Below are 25,212 nucleotides of genomic sequence, written 5' to 3'. Positions count from 1 at the left end.
GCTAGGTTCACACGACCTATTTTCAGGCGTAAACGAGGCGTTTTACGCCTCGATTTACGCCTGAAAACACGGCTCAAATACGTCGGCAAACATCTGCCCATTTATTTCAATGGGTTTGCCGATGTACTGTGCCGACAACCTGTCATTTTATGCGTCGCTGTCAAAAGACGGCGCGTAAAATAACAGCCTCATCAAAGAAGTGCAGGACACTTCTTGGGACGTAATTTGAGCCGTTTTTCATTGACTTCAATGAAGAACAGCTCCAAATTACGTCCGTAATGGACGCCTCGCAAAACACGAGTACGAGCAATTACGTCTGAAATGCAGGAGCTGTTTTCTCCTGAAAACAGCTCCGTAATTTCAGCTGTAATTGTGATTATCGTGTGCACATACCCTAAAGGAAATAGCATATTAAAAATGGAGCATTTTCCATGTAAGTGAGTGTAAAATATCAGTGATAAACTATAAAACTACTGTTTATCACACAGAGATGGGAGGGGGGACTAGAGGAGGGGTGTTATATGTTGCAGTACTTCTATATAAGGGTGTGTTCACATCAGCGTCGGGCTTCTGAACATGAGTTCCATTAAACCTTTCCGTCGGAAGAACCGATGAACGAAAATTCAAACGGAAATCATAGCTTCTGTCTTCATTACCATTGATTTCAATGGTAATGCTTCCATTGCAAAAGATTTTCGTTTGTCTCCGTTCTGTATGGTTTCCATTTTTTACGCGGAAATAATAGCGTAGTCGAATGCGCTATTATTTCCATGAAAAAAAAAGGAAACCATTATAACGGCAGCATTACCATTGAAATCATTGGTAATGCAAACGGAAGCTATGGATTCCATCCGGCTTTCCGTTCATTGGTTGCTCCGACGGAAAGGTTGAATAGAACCCATGAACGGAAGCCCGATGCTGATGTAAACAGGCCCCAACGTGGGTTACTTACTCTGTGCATTGGATTAATTCTAAATATTGAGCATTGTTTGTTGTTAATATAACGAAAAATGAATATATTACAAAAAAACCCTATTGTTTATCATTGAACTTAATTGATCATAGCGATGATAACTTTTTTGCAGCACAACGATAGTAGTGACATTTACATGAACAGAAGGAATTGCTGCCTAGCACTATTGTGAAAGTTTACTCCCCAGCAACTGCGGGGATCAGGATTTTTAAGTCACTGTTCATTCGTCTTCAAAAAGTAACTCCGTGTACACTAAGTTGGGAGAACAATTTCCTGAACTATGTGATGGAATTCAGGTAAGTAGGTAGAAAAAGTGATAGGTGCAAAGTGTAGGGCTTGATTAAGGTTAGTTTTTGTGCAGGAATTGGGCTTTAAGTTTTTTTTAAATGTGACTTTTACTGAAGTCCAGTAAACGTGTTCCTCATAGTAGACTGAAAAGCAGGGACAGGACCACATGAGATGAATATTAAAAAATACACATTTATTGGTACAAACATAAACACTGTATTCAGTTTCTGCAACCATCAACTTTTAGGCAACTTTTTGCATTATGTTCCAAATTCAGATTTGACATGGAAGTAAAAGATATTTCTTTCACATGCGCTAAAATACAAAGAAATACAATAAATTCTGGTTGTAAAATCAGTTTGGTATTCTGCTGGATATTTTTGGGTAGAATTTTTTTGCCAAAAATGAAAATTCATATCTTTACTAATTTACACACACAAAAACACTATATAGGTAAACTAAGTTGTGCTGCAGTTTAAATTAAAGGGGTTTTACAATGTGTACAACCTCTACTAATCAAGTAGGCCTAACTCCATTAAACTTTCCTATATGTTTCTTCAGTCTGTCAATATTTCAGTATTAGGGCTCAAAACATACTGCAGGGCCCAACCTGTCAGCTGTCAACAAGCAGCTGGGAAGGGAAGTAAGTTTGTCCTGACTGATTAGCCATACCTGCCATACTTACGTCTAGGGATCCTAGGCACTATTTACATACAGAACAAATTTTGAACTTTTGCCCAGTCTTTCAATCTTGTAATAGTGGATTGTCACCAAAAGAAGTATGTTTAAAGGTATGGATATGTATGGAGGTATGCCTAATTAGTAGGGGTCGTACAAATGTTACAACCCCTTTAAGATAAAAAGAATTGCAACATTACTGTTAAGTTAGCTTCTTTTGTTGCTTTATTCAAGTTTTTCCTGGTTTTAGTTTTTTTCAGTGCAGGAGCTATGTCGTTTTCACTATCATTTATTGAACCATAGCTGTCTACTATGCAGCTTACAATCCAATACAGGTTTCCAAGGCTTATGGCAATTTGTAAGTGTGCACTACTCAAATTGAGAGTAAGTAAAACTGTTGTCCTTTTCTTCTGGCACAATGTAGGAAAGGCTTTTTATGGTCTAGTAAATATGCTAGAAGAGGATACTAAATGTGTACGTGGATTTAGAGTTGGATATAAGGGTAATTATGTGTTTTAAGGAATGGTTTGAGGGAAATTCTGCATTATATCACACTTTTAAGGAGATTGTCAAGAGCAGGGCAAGTTATGCTAGAGGTCATGTTTTTGGCGGTGGGCCAGTGTTAGTATAGTCTTTGCCCACAGCTGTCAAATCCCATGGTTGTTCTAAGAACTCCGATGTTTCCTCTGCAATCTGCCCTGGAATTCGGAAGTCTACAGCTGGTTGATCCCCTTTAGGGGCGATATGAACAACTGCCCTTGTATCTGGTGGGCAGCCAGTACCCTGCAAAAACTGAAGGAAATTTTCTTCAATTGAGCCTTCCCGGCTTGGCAATCGAAGCTCATCCTCCCCAGCACCTCCCCGTTTAAAGAAACATCCAACCCACCTTTCCAGTTCTACACGAATTTGACGATTTAGACAACCATAAAATATTGGGTTGGAGGCAAAGCAAAGAAACCCCATCCACGTGACAATCCATTCCACTCGTGATCCAGGGGGTGGAGGAGGAGAACGCAGTGCAGCATATAAGTGGAAGCCAAAATAAGGTAGCCAACATAATAGAAACTGACCCCCTACTGCAGCTAAGACAGCTGCTGCCTTCCCACCACTTCCAGAACCACCACCCGACGATCGTTGCTGAGGAGTTTCACGTGTGGCTCCTGATCCAGTTACCATGGTGGAACGGCTGCTGAGAGATTCTGAGCGCCTGCGCTGAGGTGTGGTGTCCATCCAAGTGGGTAAAGGCCCTTGATGAAGGGAAGCTACTCGTGCCACCTTGAACATGCTGCAGTAGACAACGATGATGATGGTGAGAGGAAGTAAGAAATAAAAGGAGGAATAGAAGAGAAGAAATCCTGCTCGGAAGACACTGTTGCCACCTCCCTGCAAGCTGCAATGTCCAGGGACAGGAGGGTTCCATCCTAAAACAGGGATTAGGGATGTGAGCACAGCTTTAATCCAGACCCCAGCTAGTACCCAACTGACTAGTCCCATGGTCATTTTGACTTGGTACCTCATTGGATGCACCACATAGTAATATCTCTCAATATTTATGGCAGAGATTGATAGTATGCCAGTGCTGGTTAGACAGACACTCAAGAAAAGGTAAGCACGGCAAGCCATTTGCCCTAATCCCTGGATTTCATACAGGGTAGTGCCTCCACTTCCAGACAACATAGCCAAGGGCATAAGTGTGAGTGCAGCCAAGAGATCCACCACGCACAAGTGGAAGACCAGAACAAACTTCCTGAGTGATGGAGTCTTCATGATGACCCCCATGACAGCAACATTCCCAGCCACTGCCAATAAATCCATAAGAAGCATAATAAAAAGTGCCCCATAATGGGGATTTGCTGCAATAGGGCTCCCTGAAGCATTGAGTGAAAAGTTCCATGTGAGAGAAGGAAGGGAGGTATCCATGAGGATGATTTGGATAAAAGGTCACCATCACTCTCTTGTTCAAGGGACCATCACCCATTATACCCCAAAGAGCGAGGTAGGACCTGAGAGAATCAGTGACAACACAAAAATACCACAGAGAAAAGAGCAGAAATAATGAACAAAAATTTGGCAAAATAAATAAGGGAGGAGAAACACAAATAAATAAGAAAAAATGGCAACAAAATAGAGATAAATGTAAAAGGAACTTTGGAATACAGTGGAAATTTAAATGGGAAAGGTTAAAGGTCAAGGTAAGAAATGGAAATAGGGGAGAAAAGATCTCTTTCAAGGTGTGTCACATTTCGGGTAAGTATTTGTCACAGATGTTTCCTGTGCAAGTACTATAATATTCTGCCATAAATTTTAATTTGTAAAAAAAAATCATTACTCTTATATTAGATATATTGATGTCATTCCTGCAGAGTTTTTATTATTTGGGCCTTTTGGTCTTTGTTGCTAACCGTTAATCCAGAGAGATGTTTATTATAATCTTCATAGTTCTTCTTATAGCTTATCATTACTCTTCACCAAGATGTATAGCAGGGTCCTTTATTTTGCAGGTAATCATTTTGAGGCATCATTATTTGATCCCTCCAGTTAATTACCTTTCCTTGGAATTCATGCCTTCATGCATAGAACTAACCCTTCAGGTACTGTCGAAAAAGAGAGCAGTTCCTTTGCTGGCAAACATAGGTGTCATCTACAATGAATGTCGTGTTTTGGGGAGTTTTAGGAGAGACACTTGTCCTTTAAAGCTAAACCGGCTATCCTCTGGCTTTCTGTAAACGTATATGACCTGTAAAAGAGAGACAACATGGGTTAATACAAATGTGCTGAGTGTAAAAAGGATTCAAATGTAATATTTTTTTAGTATGAAGAAGAATCTAGTGGAAATAACGCACTGGTATAAATACATACTGGTTTGTATGGTGATCTATATTCAATTATATATGTTTATATACACACACACACACACACACACACACACACACACACACACACACATATATATATATATATATATATATATATATATATATATATACATTAACACATTTATAATGGAGAGAGAGAGAGAGAGAGAGAGAGAGACTATATATAGAAAGAGAGATAGAGAGATGAAGAATGAGAACAGAATGCGATTAAATTATAAATATATTTATGTATATATGTTAAATCATGATACTATGTTAATAATAAGCAATAAATCTTATATACCACACCACAGAACAGCTGCATATCTGACTACCATTTAAGTCGTACACCTCCATATCATCTGGGCATCTGCCTTTTGCAATGACCATCAATTACATAAACAATATGGAAACCTTGCATTCATATTTGTGTTTATGGCCAGAACCCATCTGATTTCCACATACCTGTCTGCAGGAGCCGGAGCTGCATCCAGGGAGCAGACCAGAAAAGCAGCTCAGCCCCTAACCATCTAATGCACAGCACTGCAGTGAGGGAGCAGACAGGCTCAGGGTCCTACAGTCACTCAGATTAACACAGCATCACAGTGTATATGTCACAATGGGGGATCCAATCTCCCTTGCGCATGGCACACACACGTAACAGGTCTTTAACTTACAACAATATACTTATGTTTAACATCAATCCACATACAGCAGGTTCTGTATAGCAGTAGGACAAATAAGATGTTTCCTCTTTATATCCTGGTCAAATATTGCTAGTATTCTGTATCTGTAGAGATACCTGTATGCGTTTAATAAGAGTAGTATGCCACTCTAAAATGTACTCTACTGAGCTAATAATAATAATCTTTAAATAGTGCTAATATTCCGCAGCACTTTCCAATTCATAGGTTACACATACAAACAAAAAGTAATTTTCAAAAAAGAGGAGTAACCTTGTTGACAATAGCTTATAATCTACGAGGAAATAGGGGGTAATACAAGAGGTAAAAAGTGCTATATCGCATCCAGCAGAAAAAGTTCAGAAACCAGTCGTACTTGGTGGGACTAGGAAGCACCCTTTTCTATTGACACAAACAGAAAAAATGTGTTTGTGTTGCTGGCTGTCACAAACATGATGACCTTTATGAACAACATCTCTATATTGTAATTAAATCAGAAAAAATAATGCATTTATAAATAATAACAGTGATTAAAAATGACAATTTGTTTGATAAATTTGGCACACATTACTTATGCCATGTTATATATAAATCTTCATATCAATATTTGGATGCATTGATAAATGCGCCCCACTATATGTAACACAACATCTACTAGTTTCCCATTGAAATATTTGTACATTTGCCGAATACTTGTATGTACAGAGTGTACTATAGTACTATCTACATAACATCCCTTCCCTCTTCCTATAGACCAAATCACTTATGACACTTGAAATCTAAGACTATTCTATGTTTCATTAGGAGCTGTTTTCCCACTTTTTCACTGCTTTGTGACTAGTGATTTAGGACATTCGGAGCATTGTAATTGTTGAGGCTGAGTTCTCACCTGCGTTGTCGATGTGCTAAGCATGCCTTATCCTGGTCATTATCTTCAAAGGTTATTTTCTCCTTTCAGTGCAACATTTAAACTTCCATGAAGATATTCCTGTATTGAGACCCTTAAGTATTACAATCCTCCTAAATTTATGCTAGAACTTAAAGGGGTTTTCCCATGAAGGACATTAATGACATATCCACAGGATATGTCATAAATGTCAGATAGATGCGGGTCCCACCTCTGGGACCTGCACCTATCTCTAGAATGGGGCCCCCTAAACCCCGTTCTAGCTTTTTGTGCTTACACTGCCTCCCAGCCACTTACAGATTACATGGTCGGGAGTTAAATAAACAGCACAACTCGCTCAGCTACGCTGTTTCCGGAACTCCAAAAAGAACTGAATAGTAGTTAGGCCTCATGCCCACTTCAGTGTTTTTCTTCAGGGTGCTAGCCGTTTCTCTGACGGCTAGCACCCTGACCCATTCATTTCAATGGAGCCTTGCACACTTAAGTTTTTCTGACGGTCCCGTTGCTCCGTTCCGATCCAAAGTAGAGCATGTCCTACTTTGGTCCGAGATTCCGTGACCGTGAGGCCCATGCAAGTCAATGGGAACGTCAAAAAAACTGAAGGCACACGGAAGGCATCCGTGTGTGACGGAGCCGTTGCCTAGCAACGGCCGGGCGGGCAGAAATACATTACAAATATATTACACTAATTGGCAGCCACTTCTCTCTATCAATCACTGATAGAGAAAGGAGGCTGCTGATTAAAAATAAAATAAAAAGCAGTTCATACGTACCCGGTCGTTGTCTTGGTGAGGAGTCCCTCTTTTTCCTCCAGTCCGACCTTCCTGTATGCCGCTGCAGCCTGTGATTGGCTGCAGAGGCGGTCACGTGGGATGAAGCGTCATCCCTGGAGGCTGGCCGTCTGACGTCATCCTGACGTGCGTGACCGCCACTACAGCCTGTGATTGGCTGCAGCGGTGACATGGATGAAATGTCGTCCCTGGAGGCCGGACAGGATGAAAGTAAGTATGAACTTATTATATTTTTTTTACATTTTATTTAAATTGTATTTTCCGAGCGCCGAGCATGGTACTGTCCAGGGTGAGGAAAGAGTTACCGCCGATCTGTGCAGCCCATTAACTCTTTCAGCACCCTGGACAGTACCATGCTCGGAAACGGAAACACAGAGTGCACACGGCCACTAAAACGGGCACACGGATCCATCAAAAACGGCCATGAAAACGGTGTCTGAAGTGTGCACGAGTCCTCATGGAAACAGAGTAGCTCGCATGCTACCCTGCTTCCTTTACTGCCATTCACTACTATGGGAGTTACGGAAACAGCGTAGCTCAGCGAGTTGTGCTGTTTATATAACTCCCGACCATGTAATCAGTAAGTGGCTGGGAGGCAATGTAAGCACAAAAAGCTAGAACAGGGTTTAGGGGGCCCCGTTCTAGAGATAGGTGCGGTTCCCAAAGGTGGGACCCGCATCTATCTGACATTTATGGCATGACGTGGATATGTCATTAATGTCCTTCATGGAAAAACCCCTTTAATATTACTTACTTAGTCTTTTAAATGTTTTCTAGCCAGTGTTGCCGACAATAATAAGGCATGATTGTGTGTCTGTAGTAGTGTACATTTTGCAGTTATCTGCTTTGGTAGTTAAATGTTTTATTCATAGGTTCTCATAGAGTTTGGGTTTGTTGCAAATTTGTTGCACGAACTTCAGCAACTGAAAATGTCTTCTATATATCTGAATAGCTCTTTCTGCAGCATGCGAATGGATTTTTACAAACCCAGTGAAAATCACTTTTACGTCAGCATTGCTAAGGTATGACAAAGGGGTATGTTAAAATATTAAACCCTAGGTGCCATATGGGGAGGAACAACTTATTCATGTAAGGGTAGATAATTTATTTTCTCTAAAGTAATTCTCTTATTATCCCTCTCAGCTAGTGGTCCATTTTACATAGAGAACATATTTTGGACATGCAGAAGGCAGCATTGGTGTCTAGTCTGATGTCACAGAACCTTAGGTGGCTTTTTTTGCGTTCTGCTAAAGCTATCTTATCTGTAATGCTGCCAGCAAAAGTGTAAAAGGTATGCAAATGCCACTGCTCCTGCGCTGAGTGTTACTTTGTGAACATACATTCTGAAAAGGCTGGCATTCTTCTAAATAAATAATGATAATGACAGTTAATAGGTTCAGTGTCTCCCCAGTGAGCCATCTCCCAGAGTCCCTCGCTTCTGGGAAAAAAGGGGCTCATGAATATTCAAAACTGTCACATGATCATGTTGCTATGACACAAGGACCCAAAAATACATCCGTTAAAAATTGGAGCAGCAATAAAGGTCCTTGAGTGACAGAGAGAGGGACACGGAGAAGTGGCCAAAGACAGCTTAATGATGGCAAGCGTACAAACATAAATAGAAAAATATGATAGGATTCAAAATCACTGACCAATGTAACGTCTGGTAATAGGTGTATACATTTATTTACTGCAGAATATACAGTGATTGGCCAGATATTTCTATATGAGAGGAAGGCACAGACAGAATTAGACAGCTGTATGGCAGCAGGACTCAAAGTGACAAAGAGAAAGACAGTTGCTTGGCAGCAGGATACAAAGCTAGAGACAAGGACAGACACAGTTGTGTGACATCAGGAGACAAGCAGCAGTGCGAAGCAAAAGACAAACACAAAAAGCCCAGTGGAATAAGAAATGGAAAGGAAGTTGCAAAAGAATAGAGGTTAAGACCTTTAAGAATAGCGTAAAAGTGTTATATGGCAATATACAGTACATGGACAATGTTTACAATGTATTTTTTACCATCATTAAAGCTATATTAGCAAAGACACAAAAGAGAAAAAAAGGTATTGGTCTGCACATCCTAACAAACTGTAACCGTGAATACTACATGTAAAGAAGAAAAAACATTGTGACAGCACTCTGCGAACGCCAAGACTACCTAATACACACACACACACACACACACACACACACACGTATGTATATATATATATATATATATATATATATATATATACACATACACAAATCAATATGCATTACAGCTGGATCTACTTACCATAGTGAAGTTCTCAGCGCACATTTTAATCAAATTATGTGAGCCCACCTGCCACGACAAGGCAAACCTCTATAAGGTGGGTCCCTAATCTAAAAATACACCTCTGTTCTGGGTATAAGCCTGCAGAATATACAGGGGGCAGATAGGAAACAACTTAGCTCTAATTAAAAGCAGTTTTGGGCAAATGGGAGGAGTGCTAGACCAAAAAGGAGGCAGTCACCACAGCGTACGTGTACCTGTACATTTTCATTTTGCTAGGATATGCAGACCAGTACCTTTTTTTCTCTTTCGTGTGTTTGCATGTAGTGCATGGAGGTGGTGGCTGTCTCTTTTTTGGTCTAGAACTCCTCCCATTTGTCCAAGGCTGCTTTTAATTAGACCAAGTTGTCTCCTACCTATTTGAAGGAATTAGGTATAGAGGAATAATGTAAGTGGGAGGGGGGGGGGGGGGTAAAGGAAAGTAATAAGTATAAGGAATTTTATAGGCCTGTCTAAAAAAGATGTGTTTTCAGTGCACGATTAAAACGGTGGATGTTGGTAATTAATTTTCTTGCCCGGGCTAGCGCATTCTAGAGGACTGGTGCAGCACGAGAAGTCTTAGAGATGGGTGTGGGAGGTTACGATTATTGAGTATTAGATTTTTGGCAGGATGTAGTACACGGATAGGGTGGTAAACAGAGATGAGAGAGGAGATGTAAGGAGGTGCAGCACTGTATAGAGCCTTGTGGTGAGAGTAATAAGTTTAAATTGTATTCTAAAGCGAATGGTCAATTAGTGCATTGGCTGGCATAGGGTAGAGGCATTGGTGTGGGGTTGGTAAAATAAGCCTGACTGTTGCATTCGGAATAGACTTGGGAGCGGAGAGTTTAGTGAGAGAAAGACAGATTAGTAATAAGTTACAGTAGTCAAGACGAGAATGAATGTTATGGAATCACCAGTTGAGTAATTTCCAGGTTCCCAGGGTGGAAGTTAATGGAATTGCTAGGTGCGCTATTTCCCAAAGTCTGCTGGAGACTGTCAGGAATGAGCGTGCAAATAAATCCGCAACCCTAAATCCGTCACAACTCTGATCAACAGAATCTAAGACTACTCTATGGTTTTCGCCCGAGCCCACCGCAAGGCAGGTTGGATTTTGCAGCATAGAACCCAGGTTGTTTTAACAGAGTTCGGTGTTGGATAAGAGGTGCAGTGCAGGCAATACCAGAGCAGATAACAACACAGCTCGAGGGTAAACAGAAAGTCCAAATCACAAAGCTAGTGGATATCAGGGATTGCAGAGGTCTAAACCAGCTGGGAGCAGAAAGTACAAATCAGTAAGCAAGCGGTAATCCAGAGACAAGCCGAGGTCCAGTTCCAAAAAATGCAAATAGTCAAAGGTACAAGGTATAGTCAGTAGCTTGATCAAACACATGGAAGGAAGGAAAATCACAAGCAAAGAAAAACAGAACCTACCCAGATTTAACCCCTTCCCGCTGCAGCCACTTTTGACCTTCCTGACAGAGCCTTATTTTTCAAATCTGACATGTGTCACTTTATGTGTTAATAACTTTGAAATGCTTTTACCTATCCAAGCGATTCTGAGATTGTTTTCTCATGACACATTGTACTTTGAGTTAGTGGTAAAATTTGGTTGATACATTCAATATTTAATTGTGAAAAACACTAAAATTAGCATTTTTCTGAATTTGAATGTATCTGCTTTCTGCTTGTATGACAGATAGTAGTACCACACAAAATAGTTGCTAATTTACACTTTCCATATGTCTACTTTAGATTGGCATAGTTCTTTTGAACATGCTTTTATTTTTCTAGGATGTTACAAGGCTAGAACCTTAGGAGAAATTTCTCACATTTTCAAGAAAATTTCAAAAGGCTATTTTAACAGGGGCCAGTTCAGTTCTGAAGTGGCTTTGAGGGGCCTATGCAATACAAACCCCCATAAGTCACCCCATTTTAAAAACGGCACCCCTCAAAGTATTCAAAACAGCATTTAGACAGTTTCTTAACCCTTTAGGCGTTTGACAAGAATTAAAGCAAAGTAGAGGTGACATTTACAAATGTTATTTTTCTGGAGAAATTCATATGTAACACAGATGGTTTTACCGGACACAACTCAATATTTATTGCCCATATTCTGCAGTTTTTAGTTATATCCCACATGTGGTCCTAGGGTGCTAATGGACTGAAACACAGGCCTCAGAAGCAAAGGAGCACCTAGAGGATTTTGCGACCTTCTTTTTATATTGAATATATTTTTGGCACCAAGTCAGGTTTGAAGAGGTCTTGTGGGGCCAAAACAATGGAAACTCCCAAAAAGATCCCATTTTGGAAACTACCCCCCACAAGGAATTAATCGAGGGGTCTAGTGAGCATTTTGACTCCACAGGTGTTTCATCGATTTTAATAGAATTTGGACGTGAAAATAAAAATGTACATTTTTTTCCAATAAGTATGTAGGTTTAGCTAAAAAAAAACAATATGTCCACAAGAAATAAAGAAGAAAAAGCCCCCCAAAATTTGTAAAGCAACTTCTCTGGAGTACGGAAATACCCCATATGGGATCATAAACTGCTGTTTGGGCACACAGCAAGGATCAGAAGAGAAGGAGCGCTATTTGGCTTTTAGAGCACAGATTTTGCTGGATTGGTTTCTTGGCACCATGTCGCTTTTGCAAAGCCCCTAAGGTACCAGTAAAGTGGAAACTACCCAAAAGTGATTCCATTTACAAAACTACACCCCTTGAGGAATTTATCTAGGGATGTAGTGAGAATTTTGATCCCACAGGTGTTTCAAACATTTATTAGAATTGGGCAGTGAAATAAATAATAAAGAAAAACATTTTTCTTCAAAAAGACGTAGCTTTAGCTCAAAATTTGTCATTTTCTCAACAAATAAAGGAAAAAAAGAACCCCAACATTTGTAAAGCAATTTCTCCCGAGTACGGCAATACTCCATATGTGTCCACAAACTGCTGTTTGGGCACCCAGTAGGGCTCAGAAGGGAAGGCATTTGGCTTTTGGAGTGCAGATTTTCCTGGATTGGTTTCTGACCACTAAGTTGCATTTGCAAAGCCTCTGTGGAATCAAAACAGTGGAAACCACCCAGAAGTGACACCATTTTGGAAACTACACTCCTCAAGGTATTTACCTAGGGGTGTAGTGAGCATGTAACCCCGCAGGGGTTTTGCAGAAATTAGTGTGCACATGATGTTGCAGAGTGAAAATCTGATTTTTTTTCCATAGATATGCCAATATGTGGTGCCCAGCTTATGCCACCATAACAAGACAGCACTCATTATGCTGTGTTTCCCGGTTTTAGAAATACCCTACAAGTGGCCCTAATCTTTTGCCTGGACTTTCAACCAGGCTCAGGAATGAAAGAGTACCATGCGAAATTGAGGCCTAATTTACAAAGTATTGGTTCACAATTGCAGAGGCTCTGATGTGAAATAATAAAAGAAACCCCTGAGAAGTGACCACATTTTGGAAACTACACCACTCAATGCATTTATTAAGGGGTGTAGTCAGCATTTTCACCCCACATATCTGTTCCATAAATGAATGCGCTGCGGATGGTGCAAAGTAAAATTTTAAATTTTTCCTGAGATATGTTATTTCAGTGGCAAATATGTCGTGCCCAGCTTGTGCCACTGGAGATACACATCCCAAAAATTGTTAAAAGGGTGCTCCCGGGTATGGCAATGCCTTATATGTGGAAGTAAACAGCTGTTTGGGCACACTGTAGGGCTCAGAAGGAAAGGAGCGCCATTTGGCTTTTGGAGCATGGATTTTGCTTGGTAGTAATTTTGTTTGGAGTTTTACTGGTGTTTTCGTTTATAATGTGGGGGTACTGTAAGCTGGGCAGAGTACATCAGGGGCATAGTCAGGTGGTATAATAATGGGGTAAAAAACAAACTATAAATTAATCCATAGATGTGTGTTACGCTGTGAAGAAATTGTTTATGTACAGGTCAGTGTCACACTGATAAATGGTGTCCTTTCTTATCCCCCTTTTGGTCCACACTCTGCACCTTTTCAGTTTGGGGAATTTTGCTGGGAAATGTTGTCCTGGTATAATACGGACACCCTCACTTCCAGCAGATATGTTTGGGCTCTCCCATTCCTGGTTCCCTAATTTTAGGGCCTTGATAAATCGCCACTTGAAACAGACGAAATGTTCCCTTTGAGCCTGCAGAACTGCATATTCTTTCTTTCCTGAATTTTTGGAGTCTTAGCTAATTTTATTTTTTCATAGACATAGTGGTTTGAGGGCTATTTTTTTCTCGGGACAAGCTGTAGTTATTATTGGTAACATTTGGTGGAGCATGGGACTTTTTGATCACTTTTTATCCTATTTTTTTTGAGGCAAGGTGACTAAAAAACAGCAATTCTGGCATAGTTTTTATTTTTTATTTTTTTATACAGCGTTCACCATGCGTTATAAATTACATGTTAACTTAACTCTGCGGGTCTGTACGATTCCGGCGATACCTAATTTATAGCACTTTTTAAGTTTTACAACTTTTTGCACAATAAAAGTACTTTTGTAAAAATAATGTTTTTTTTCTGTAGTCATGTTGTGAGAATCATAACTTTTTCATTTTTTCATCGACGTAGCTGTTTGGGGCTTGTTTTTTGCAAAACGAGCTATAGTTTTTACAGGTACCATTTTTGGATACATGTGAATTTTTGATCACTTGTTATTCCAATTTTTGTAGGGCAAAGTGACCAAAAAACATACATACTGGCATTATTTTTTACAGGGTTTTTTTTTTACGCTGTTCACCGCGTGGGATAAATAATGTAATATTTTTATAGGTCAGGCCGTTTTGGTCATGGCGATACCATATATGTATGGTTTATTTCTTTTTTCAATAATAAAGAACTTGATCAGGGAAAAAGGGCGATTGTGTTTTATTTTATTACTTGAAACTTTTATCATATGTTTTACATCTTTTTTTTCCCTTTTTTTTCCCTTTTTTTTACACTTTTTTTAGTCCAACTTTGGGACGTGAAGTTCCGACTGTCTGATTTTTTTTTCTAATACATTGCATTTCTAATACTATGTAGAGCAATGTATTAGATCTGTCAGTCTTTCACTGACAGCAAGCCGATTAGGCTTCTCCTCCAGGCAGAGCCTAATGGGCTACCATTGCTAGGCCTCCTATTGCCATAGCAGCAGTCGGCAGCCCTGCGATTGCATGCAGTGCTGCCGATCTGCTGCCAACCTCTAAGATGCAGCGATCTCTTTCGATCGCTGCATCTAAGGTGTTAATGACAGGGATCACACCTAGCTCCGGTTCCTGCCATTATAGGGGGATGTCAGCTGTAACTGACGTTTTTAAAAACGGCCGCGTAAAAACGCTCTGTGGGAACAGAATGGCGTTCTTCCCATTGAAATCAATGGGCAGATGTTTGGAGGCGTTCAGCCCCGCATTTTTAGCCGTTTTTCTGGGGCATTTACGGCCTGAAAAAATGGCTGAAAATAGGTTGTGTGAACATACCCTCAGGCTACTCTAAGGTCTTCGCCAGAGCCGACCACAAGGCAGGATGGTTTTTGCTGCATAGAACCCAGGTTGTCTTAGCAGAGTTCAGTGTTGGGCAAGAGGTGCAATGCAGGCAAACCTGAACAGGAACCAGACAGCCAGAGGTTAAACAGAACATCCAAAACAGTATGCAAGTGGATATTAGGTAAAGCAGAGGTTAGAACCAGCCGGGAGCAGATAAACAAAATTGGTAAACAAAGGGTTATCTAAATATACGCAGATGTCAATTTCCAAGGAGTCCAGAAGTCAGAGGTAAAGGGTGTAGGTACGTAGCTTGATCAGAACACATGCAGACAGGAAATTCACAAGCAAAGCACAGGTGGTTGGAAGCTAGGTATAAATACAAGCCTACACCTGATAGGCAGAAGGACAGAGAAAAGAGATAGGCTCAAAGTAAAACCAGAACCGCCCAGAAGCTAGAACCATAATCTACAAAAGCTTGACCAGAAATGTAAACATTATTAAACCATACATTAACCCCTTAATGACCGGGCCTGTTTGGGCCTTAATGACCAAGCCAGATTTGTTAAATCTGGTATGTGTGACTTTATCAGAGAATAAGTTTTGAATATCCAAGTAATTCTGACATTGTTTTTTCGTCACATGTTGTACTTTATTTTAGTGGTAAAAGTAGACTGATACGATTTGCGGAAATTAATAAAAAAATAGAAAAAATGAAGAAATTTTGTAAAAATTATAATTTTTCCCTAATTTTAACTGCAATATGTCACATATGTACATACATACTGTACAATTTTTTTAATTAAATATATATTTCCATCTCTTTACTCTATTTTGGCAGCACTTTTGGAAAAAATAAAAAAATTTTGAGCAATTTAGAAGACTTACAAGTTTACTAAGAATTTTATACATTTTTAAGTACATTTGGTTTTCCTGCACCAAGCCAGGTTTTCAGAGACTCATAGGTGTCAGAATGGTGGAAACCCCCACAAGTGACCCCATTTTGCAAACTACACCCCTTAAGGTATTTATTAAGGGGTGTTGTAAGTATTTTGACCCCACAGTTTTTTTGTAAGAATTCATGCAAAGCAGGCGTAAAAAAATATAAATCTCACTTTTTCATAAAAGTATCACTTTGAAGACCGATTTATTTGTAAAGCGACCATGAGAATGAAGAAACACACCCCAAAATCTATCACCCTGTTTCTTCTGTTTTCAAAAATGCCCTCATTGTAACCCTAATGCATTGCCTGGACACACGGCATGGCCAGAAAGGAAGGGAACACCCGGAGACTTTCAGGTCTCATATTTTGCTTGAAAATGTTTTAGGCCCCACTGTATATATGGAGAGGTTTTGAACTACCAGAACGATAGAAACTCCCCATAAACGACCCCATTTAGAAAACTAGACCCCTTAAGGTATTTATCTAGGGGTGTAGTGAGTATTTTTACCCCACAGATTTTTGCTAAATTTAATGCATAGTAGATGACAAAAAATAAAAAATCACTTTTTTCATAAAAGTATCACTTTGAAGACCGATTTCTGTGTAAAACGACCATAAGAACGAAGAAACACACACCAAAATCTATCACCCTGTTTCTCCTGTTTTAAAAATGCTCCCATTGTGACCCTAATGCGTTGCCTGGACACACGGCAGGGCCCGAAAGAAAGGGAGCACCCGGAGGCTTTCAGGTCTCCTATTTTGCTTGAAAATGTTTTAGGCCCCACTGTATATTTGGAGAGGTTTTGAACTACCAGAATGATAGAAACTCCCCATAAACGAGCCCATTTAGAAAACTAGACCCCTTAAGGTATTTATTAAGGGGTGTTGTAATTATTTTGACCCCACAGTTTTTTGCTAAATGTAATGCATAGCAGGTGAAATAAAAAAAACAAAACACTTTTTATATAAAAGTATCATTTTGAAGACCGATTTCTGTGTAAAGTGACCATAAGAATGAAGAAACACCCCCCAAAATCTATCACCCTGTTTCTCCTGTTTTCAAAAATGCCCCCATTGTGACCCTAATGCATTGCCTGGACACACAGCAGGGCTTGAAAGGAAGGGAGCACCCGGAGGCTTTCAGGACTCATATTTTGCTTGAAAATGTTTTAGGCCCCACTGTATATTTGGAGAGGTTTTGAACTACCAGAACGATAGAAACTACACATAAACAACCCCATTTAGAAAACTAGACCCCTTAAGGTATTTATCTAGGGGTATAGTAAGTATTTTGACCCCACAGTTTTTTGCAAAATTTAATACATAGCAGGTGAAAAAAAAATTTACTTCACTTTTTTCATAAAAGTATCAATTTGAAGACCGATTTCTTTGTAAAGCGAACATGAAAATGAAGAAACACACCCCAAAATCTATCACCCGGTTTCTCCTGTTTTCAAAAATACTCTCATTGTTGCCCCAATCTGCTTATTAGACGTGTGGCTGGGCCAAAAAGAGAGGGAGCACCCTTTGGCTTTCAGGGCACAATTGAATAAATTCTCGGCCCCATATCATGCATTTAGAGGCATTGAGCAGCCTGAACAAAAAAAAAAAACACGCAGAAATGACCCCATTTTAAAAACTAAACCCCTAAAGGTATTCATCTAGTGGTGTAGTGAGCATGCGGACCAAACATTTTTTAAAGGAGGAAATAATGGGTTTTATTTCGGACACTATGGGTATATAATGTTTTCCTCAAATTCTTATTACGTTTCCAGATAAAATAGAGGAGACGTGGTAGAAGGTTATTTTGTTAGAAATCTGCCACATTAATAAATTTGTGCGGCATACAGAAGAGAAGTGAAGCCGTGTATTCATAATGGATACATGTTGCTATAGACGTATTTGCCTGTACTTATGACTATGTCTTGCTGAAGTAGCAGTTGGTGCCATTATGATGTCATTGTGGACAGAATTCTGTCCTAATATAAAATCAGTCAGAGAGGAAAAAATAAACTGTACTGGAGTGACGGGCAATATCTTCAAACAAATGGAGGAAAATGTATCCAACTATGTTGCAAACTCGAGTCTGTTCACTAGATAGAAGAACACCTGCAGGGCTGTCATGACAAGGCTTTTTCTTTTTCAGTGACTGGTTGTACAACGTCTCTTTAGCTCTATCAATCCCTATATGAGGGACGAACGTGCCAAGTGATGCGGTACACCATAACAGGCCCCTGCCCGGCAAGGTAGGAACCGCTATGTGCACAAAACAACCAATCACCTACAGAATATATAGAGGGGCAATGTCCAAAACCATCTATAGGAACAGTAAAGGATCACTAATCCCCAAAATGATGTCAGTATTTCCATAAGAACCGTAACAAAGCCCATGGTGTATTGATAAGGAACAGCTCAATTATTAGAGATCCTCCAAAAAAAAAATATCATGCCCGTATCACGGTACAGAATTAGGAATGTAACAGCCGTATGTGGCAGGACGTAGTCATAAGAAAAAGGAAATACATCCCCAATTTATTCTTGTAACCATTGCTAAAATGCACGACTTCCACTAATTCAGGGGCGGCACGGGCCGCAGGTGTTGGATTTATCTACTAATAAATGCAATGCCCACATTTATTTTTTATTTCAAGAACACTAGTGGGGTCCATGTTCTGAATAGACAGATGTGGGCTCCTGCACAATAAACTGTATTCATTTGTGAGTGATCAAGTCCTGGATTTAATTGTCCAAGAATTGTATAAAAAAAAATCATAAAGGGGAAATTTAGTTTTACAGTCTGAAATAAATAAACCTCCCCATGAGAATCCCTAACTCCCTTGGAAAGCCCAGAAACTAAACAAAAAAATATGCATAAATGAAATTGACTCCCTAAAAAGAATCCCCCCCCCACCCCACCCTTTTTGATTTTCCCTAAATTATAGATAAAATTAATAATTAGAAACGGTGTGGTAGGTCTCAAAACAGGGGTAGTTGCACAGGCCTGGATTTGAAGGGCACATGGGGCAGTAAAACCGGGAATCGCTCCTCCTTCCGTGTTTACTGCACACCCGGCATCTCTTTTGGGGGTATCTTTGGTTCACAGAGGCAGGGACGGGGTGAAGGAAGTGGCGCTCAGTAAGCCTTTTGACATCCTCTGACTCGAAGGATTCTCTAGGTGCGGGGGAGTCAAACAGGAGGTGCTCTATAATTTTCTCCTGATACTGGAGGAAACTGAGCGTTCCTTGGGTCTTGTACAGCACATAGCTGTTGTAAGTGGCCATTTGGATAAGGTAGATCGCTACCTTTTTATACCAGGCCCTAGTTTTGCGCTTGACCAGGTACGGTTGTAGGACCTGGTCAGATAGATCGACTCCCGCCATGAACTTGTTATAGTCCACCACGCAGACCGGTTTCCTCTTATCAGAGGTAGCGCCCCTCTCTCTTACTGCCACTGTGGTGTCCTCGTGCACGGTAGAGAGCATGTACACGTCCTTTTTGTCACTCCATTTGACAGCGAGCAACTGGTCACTTGCAAATGAGAGTGACGCACCCCTTACTAGTCGCCTGGACACCAGTCGTTGAGGGAAGCCGACTCTATTTTTTCGTACCGTCCCACAGGACCCTGTATTCGCAGCATGGAGGGACTTATACAGGGGGACACTGGTGTAGTAATTGTCGGTGTACACATGGTACCCTTTCTGTAGGAATGGCACCATGAGTTCCCAGACAATTTTCCCACTAATGCCAATATCCTCTGGGCATCCTGGGGGATTAAGGTGGCGGTCCCTGCCCTCATAAATGAAAAAGCCACAGGTGTAGCCCGTTGTTCTCTCGCACACCTTATAAAGTTTCACTCCGTATCGGGCTCTTTTGGAGGGGATGTATTGGCGAAACGATAGACGGCCCTTGAAGGACATAAGGGACCCATCTACCGCTAGTTTTTGGCCTGGGGTGTATAAATTTAAAAATGAGTCACTTAGGAGGGAGATAAGGGGTCTCAGTTTGTTGAGGCGATCATAGGCTGGGTCACTTCTTGGGGGGATTTGTGTATTGTCAGAAAAATGCATGAAATGCATTAGAGTCTCATAGCGCGTTCGGGCCATAACGGCTGCAAATACAGGGGTGCTATGGATAGCGCTGGTAGCCCAATAGGAGCGGATAGAGTTTTTTTTTACTATGCCCATGTTTCCACAAGGGGTAATAGGAGAAAAAACAACACACAATTTCTTACCCAATTTCTCCCGAGTACAGCAATACCCAATGTGTGGCCCTAAACTGCTGTTTGGGCACATGGCAGAGTTCAAAATGGGAGGAGCGCCATTTGGCTTTTAGAGCGCAGATTTTGATTTTGCTGGACTGGTGTACGGGCGTCATATCTCATTTGCAGAGCTCCCTTAGGTATCAGAGTAGAATGTAAAACCCTGAGAAGTGACCCCATTTTGTAAACTACAACCCTCAACGCATTTATCAATTGCCTGGACATATAACAGGGCTTAGGACTGAAAGGCGCATGTGAGGCCTATTTTAGTGATTTTCGCAGCATTAGCCCACAATGGCAGGGCTCTGGGGTCAAATAGTAAAACAAACCCCCAAGTAGTGACCCCCATTTTGGAAACTGCACCCCTGAAGGCATTTTATTAAGGGGTATAGTGGGCATTTTGACCACATAGGTTTGTTTTTTTTATTAGAAATGAATACTCATTGGATGGTGCAAAGTGAAAATTGCAAATTTCCACAGGTATATGCCATTTTAGTGCATAATATGTTGTGCCCAGTTCGTGCCACTGAAGACAAATACCTCAAACTGTTAAGCGGGTTCTCCCGGGTATGGCGACGCCATATATGTGGATGTAAACTGCTGTTTGGGCACGCTGCAGGGATCAGAAGGGAGGGAGAGCCATTTGGCTTTTGGAGCGCAGATTTTGCTTGGTGATAGTTTTGTTTGGGGTTTTGCTGGTATTTCAGTTTATGATGTAAGGGCATATGTAATATGTGCGGAGTACATCAGGGCATAATAAGAGGGTATAATAATGGGGTAAACAAATAATATTTCAGAGATATGTTGCCGATGTCGCACTGATAAATGGTGCCAGATCTTTTCTGCTTTTGGACACTCTGCACATTTTGCATCGCTATATTCTGAGAGCCAGAACTTTTTTCTTTTTTCTCCACCGGAGCTGTGTGAGGACTTATTTGTTGCGGGACAATCTGTAGATTTTATTGGTATCATTTTGGGGTAAATGCGATTTTTTTATCACTTTTTATTACATTTTTTGGCAAGCAAAGGTGACAAGCTCTGGTCCTGGCCGTTACAGCGGGGTGTCGGACAGCCGATAACCGGCGTTGATGGCGCTGGCTCAGCTTCTGAGCCAGCGCCATCACATACACCTTCTCATGGAGCTGTGATTGGTCAGTCTGTTGTGACTGACCAATCACAGAAATCGCTGGCCAGGGACCGCTGTGATTGGTCCACTGCCGTCTTACTGTGCCAATCAACTGTCATAAACAGTTGACGGCACAGTTCTGTCACCCTGTCCTTTGGTAAGGGGTTAACCAAATTGGATTTAACTTTTTCTTTTAAGGTGGAAAATTCCTCCACTGGAAAGGTGGATATCAATTGTGACTCAATCGTTGCTATCTTCTCTTTAGATTTAAATAGAGATTTATTTAGATAATCCACTGTAAGTGTCATCAAATCTAAGGAACATTTATTTAGGATCTGTTCAAAGATCAAACAATAATCGTCATTTCTCCTTGAAAATAGTGGGACGAATACCCATTCTTAAACCTCTCGGTATACGTTGGACACTCAAGTACTCTGTCAGTGTGGCACAATGTAATTCAAGATTGAGACCATGTCTGGACTCCCATTCAAAATCTCTTATACGAAATTAGTTTGCTGGAACTTGAAGGAAATCACTTGACAAATTGACCTGACCAAAGATGTTGGCCGACTCTGTAGTATTGTATGAGAAGATTTCGCTGGACATCTTCAATCTGGTGCACATACAACATAGCAATGGTCACATGGAAATACAAGTTGTGATAACATAACTAACATTAACACGCTAATTATGAAAAAAGAATTGTATTGTAGATATTCCCGACAATGCGGCAAGATGATATGGGTATCTTCATGAATTAGTTACATACAATTATTTAATGTGCCTGTTGAATATATGAAAAGCATTATAAAGTAGCAAAAGCAGTCATAAAAGTATTACTGATCAATACACAGATCGGTTAATCCATCAAAAATTATCATTATAAAGCATTCATTTTAAAAGCTACAGATTATGGGGGAGCTGCAGTTCACAAAACCAAAGACGACACCATTAAATAAAGCTATGTAAATCATTACATATGATACATACATACATACATATTTAAACCTCTTGGTTCTAAAGACTGCATTGTGTGAATCCAAAAGGCTTCTCGTAATTTTAGTTTCTTCCTGTGATCTCCGCTTCTCCTGGGAACAGTTACTTGTTCCAATATTTGAAATTTTAATTGGGATACATTGTGACCCAATTTATGAAAATGTTGAGGCAATGGTAACAACAGATTTTTACATTTAATAGTTGATTTATGCTGTAAAATGTGGTCTCATACATGCTGGGTAGTTTCCCCAACATATACGAGGCCACAAGGGCACTTCACAACTTAAACCACATAGGAGGAATAACAAGTAAAGTAACCTTTACAGGGTCCTTTCTACATATTATACAAGAGATTGCAAGGATACCCAAGGAAGCTTTACTAGTATCTTGGGATGTTAATAGTTTGGACACTTCCATACTTCACGATAAAGGCTTGCTGGTGGCTAGAAAGATATTGTTAAAGTCCAGCTACGATCCTCAGATGATTGTTTTTTATATGGATATTTTAATCCTAGTTCTGAAAGAGAACTACTTCCAATTTCAAGATTCGTTTTTCTTGCAGATACAGGGTACGGCAATGGGGTCCAATGTGGCCCCCCCCATATGAAAATTGTTACGTGGCAAACTTTGAAGAGGATTACATTTATCCCAACAATTTATTTCAAACCTATTTGTTGATCTGGAAGAGATATATTGGTGATGTTTTGCATATGGGGGGGGGCAGTTGGAGACCCTTCTTGCCTTTCATTCTTATCTTAACAGTGTTTGGCTGGAGCTGCAGTTCACAATGCACCATGACGCATCTAAAATAGATTTTTGGGATACAACTGTCATTAAAGATGACAATGGGTTCCTCTCTATTGATCTATTTGTTAAACCGACAGATAGAAACAATTTGTTGCATTTCAAGAGTTGTCACCCTAAAGCCACCAAGAAATCTCTTCCTATTTCACAGTTTCAGCATATTGATAGAATAGTTACGGCAGGAGATACTAAATTATTGCATGTTGAGGAAATTCATGAAAATTTAGATCTAGAGGATATCCACAGTAGGGCTTGGAAGAATGTAGGTGTCCTAGAGATGCCAAATCTGTAAAGAGTAATGTGAGGATACCCTTTGTCCATTCTTTTCATCCTTTTGCCTATAAAATACACAAAATGATTCGCCAACATTGGCCTATGTTCCCGCATTGTCGGGAATATCTACAATCCAATTCTTTTTTCATAATTAGCGTGTTAATGTTAGTTATGTTATTACAACTTGTATTTCAATGTGACCTACCAAGCGTAGATGTCTGTGAGGCTGGGTTCACACGAGCATGTTACGTTCGTAATGGACGGAACGTATTTCGGCCGCAAGTCCCGGACCGAACACACTGCAGGGAGCCGGGCTCCTAACATCATAGTTATGTACGATGCTAGGAGTCCCTGCCTCGCTGCGGGACAACTGTCCCGTACTGTAATCATGTTTTCAGTACGGGACAGTAGTTCCACGGATAGGCAGGGACTCCTAGCATCGTACATAACTATGATGCTAGGAGCCCAGCCTTATAGTGAGCCATGCCTCGCTTTGGATGATTACATGATGAGTTCACGCTATGACGTTGCGTGTCAGCAATGTCAGTGATCACATGAGAGGAAATCTCTTTAAATACACGCCACAAACATGTTGACTTGCCGCCATTTACTTCAGCAACGGATGTTGCGTGAGAGAGCGATATGCAGTCTTTTACTTGTTTTGTACACCTTGTTCCCTAGCAATCCGGTAAGATGTTTTTCCTCTTTCTGCAACATACATTGTGGGATATTCTTCATGCATTAGGCTTTGTGTCATTTACATGTACATACTGGAGTTTATTTATTTCGGTTAGTTTTCCTGATACTAGTGAGGATGTCTAGCATAGCAATGGTAAATAATACTTTATATTATCTACGTTTCAAATTATCTACTGAATAATGATATATTTATGATGAGATTTACCCACTTATACCTGAACCTCAGTTGTGTTAATATAGTCCTCATACATGTCACGCTTGTATTTTTTATTGATATTTTGGATGCTGTTGTACTATTATATCATTCTTTTTTCCTAATTTTGTATAGAACTATCTGATGAAGGCCTATGTAGGCCAAAAACTTTTATATTAAGTGGATTGCAAAATAAAATATTTCCATTATTTCACTGCAAACTTGAGTGCCGAGTTCTTGTTTCTTGATATTAAGGAGTGGAATCCTACTCGAGCACCACTATACATCAGAGTGCCATACATTTCCTAGTTACTATGATACCTCACTACAGTCCTAGACAACCCCTCTTATTGAAACATCCTATTTTTATTCCAAGACTACAGAGCGTGCAATTTTAACTTTCAGAGTGCCAGGTGTTGTTTATATAGATGTCTTTCAGTGGCTATTTCTGGAACTCTTTTCTTACTATGTTTATTTGCCACATGCAATCAACAAAGCAATGTACTGAATGTATATATAGCATTCATAAGCAACATACCACAGAATGTTCTCGGAATACCATATTTCCCCTATCAAAACATTGTTATTATTAGATTAAATCTCAAAATAAAATGTATTTTCAATTTTTAACATTCTTCAAAATACCCATTTGATCTAACCAATTTGAATAAAACAACATAAAGTAATGGGCACATTTGGGGCGTAGCTAAGGCCTCATGGGCACCTAATGCAAAAGCCCTTCTTTGGCCCCCCAACTTCTCTTTTTTGGCAGCAGACATGTGTGATACTGTCTGCTGGTCCCTGTATCTTAGCCAACAACATGGTAGGCTTAGATACAGGGCACCAGCGGACAGTATACTTATACTTACCTTCTTTGCCTCTGAGCTGGGTTCTCTTCAGCTCCAGGTGCAGTGCGGGTCCTGACACCATTCAGCATCAAGCGCTGTTCCCGGACCA

The 25,212-nt window shown here is 40.2% G+C and overlaps 1 protein-coding gene across 2 annotated transcripts in view; it reads right to left on the bottom strand.

The window, feature by feature from the left end:
• Window positions 1-1,455: 1,455 nt before the first annotated feature.
• GPR61 (G protein-coupled receptor 61) overlaps window positions 1,456-25,212 on the bottom strand; it is a 64,565-nt gene continuing 40,808 nt past the window's right edge. Inside the window, exons 1-2 of one of the 2 annotated variants that reach the window (XM_075853638.1) lie at window positions 5,260-5,364; window positions 1,456-4,676 (exon numbers count right to left, since the gene is read on the bottom strand). In XM_075853638.1, coding sequence (XP_075709753.1) covers window positions 2,537-3,859 — 1,323 coding nt within the window. In that variant the 5' untranslated portion in view covers window positions 3,860-4,676; window positions 5,260-5,364 and the 3' untranslated portion in view covers window positions 1,456-2,536. Of the gene's footprint in view, window positions 4,677-5,259; window positions 5,365-25,212 lie in introns of those variants that run through there. The other variant, XM_075853639.1, reaches the window with a different exon arrangement.

The sequence above is a fragment of the Rhinoderma darwinii genome, chromosome 2 (genome assembly GCF_050947455.1).
Source record: "Rhinoderma darwinii isolate aRhiDar2 chromosome 2, aRhiDar2.hap1, whole genome shotgun sequence".
NCBI lineage: Eukaryota > Metazoa > Chordata > Amphibia > Anura > Rhinodermatidae > Rhinoderma > Rhinoderma darwinii.
This window is presented reverse-complemented; position numbering and strand designations above follow the sequence as displayed.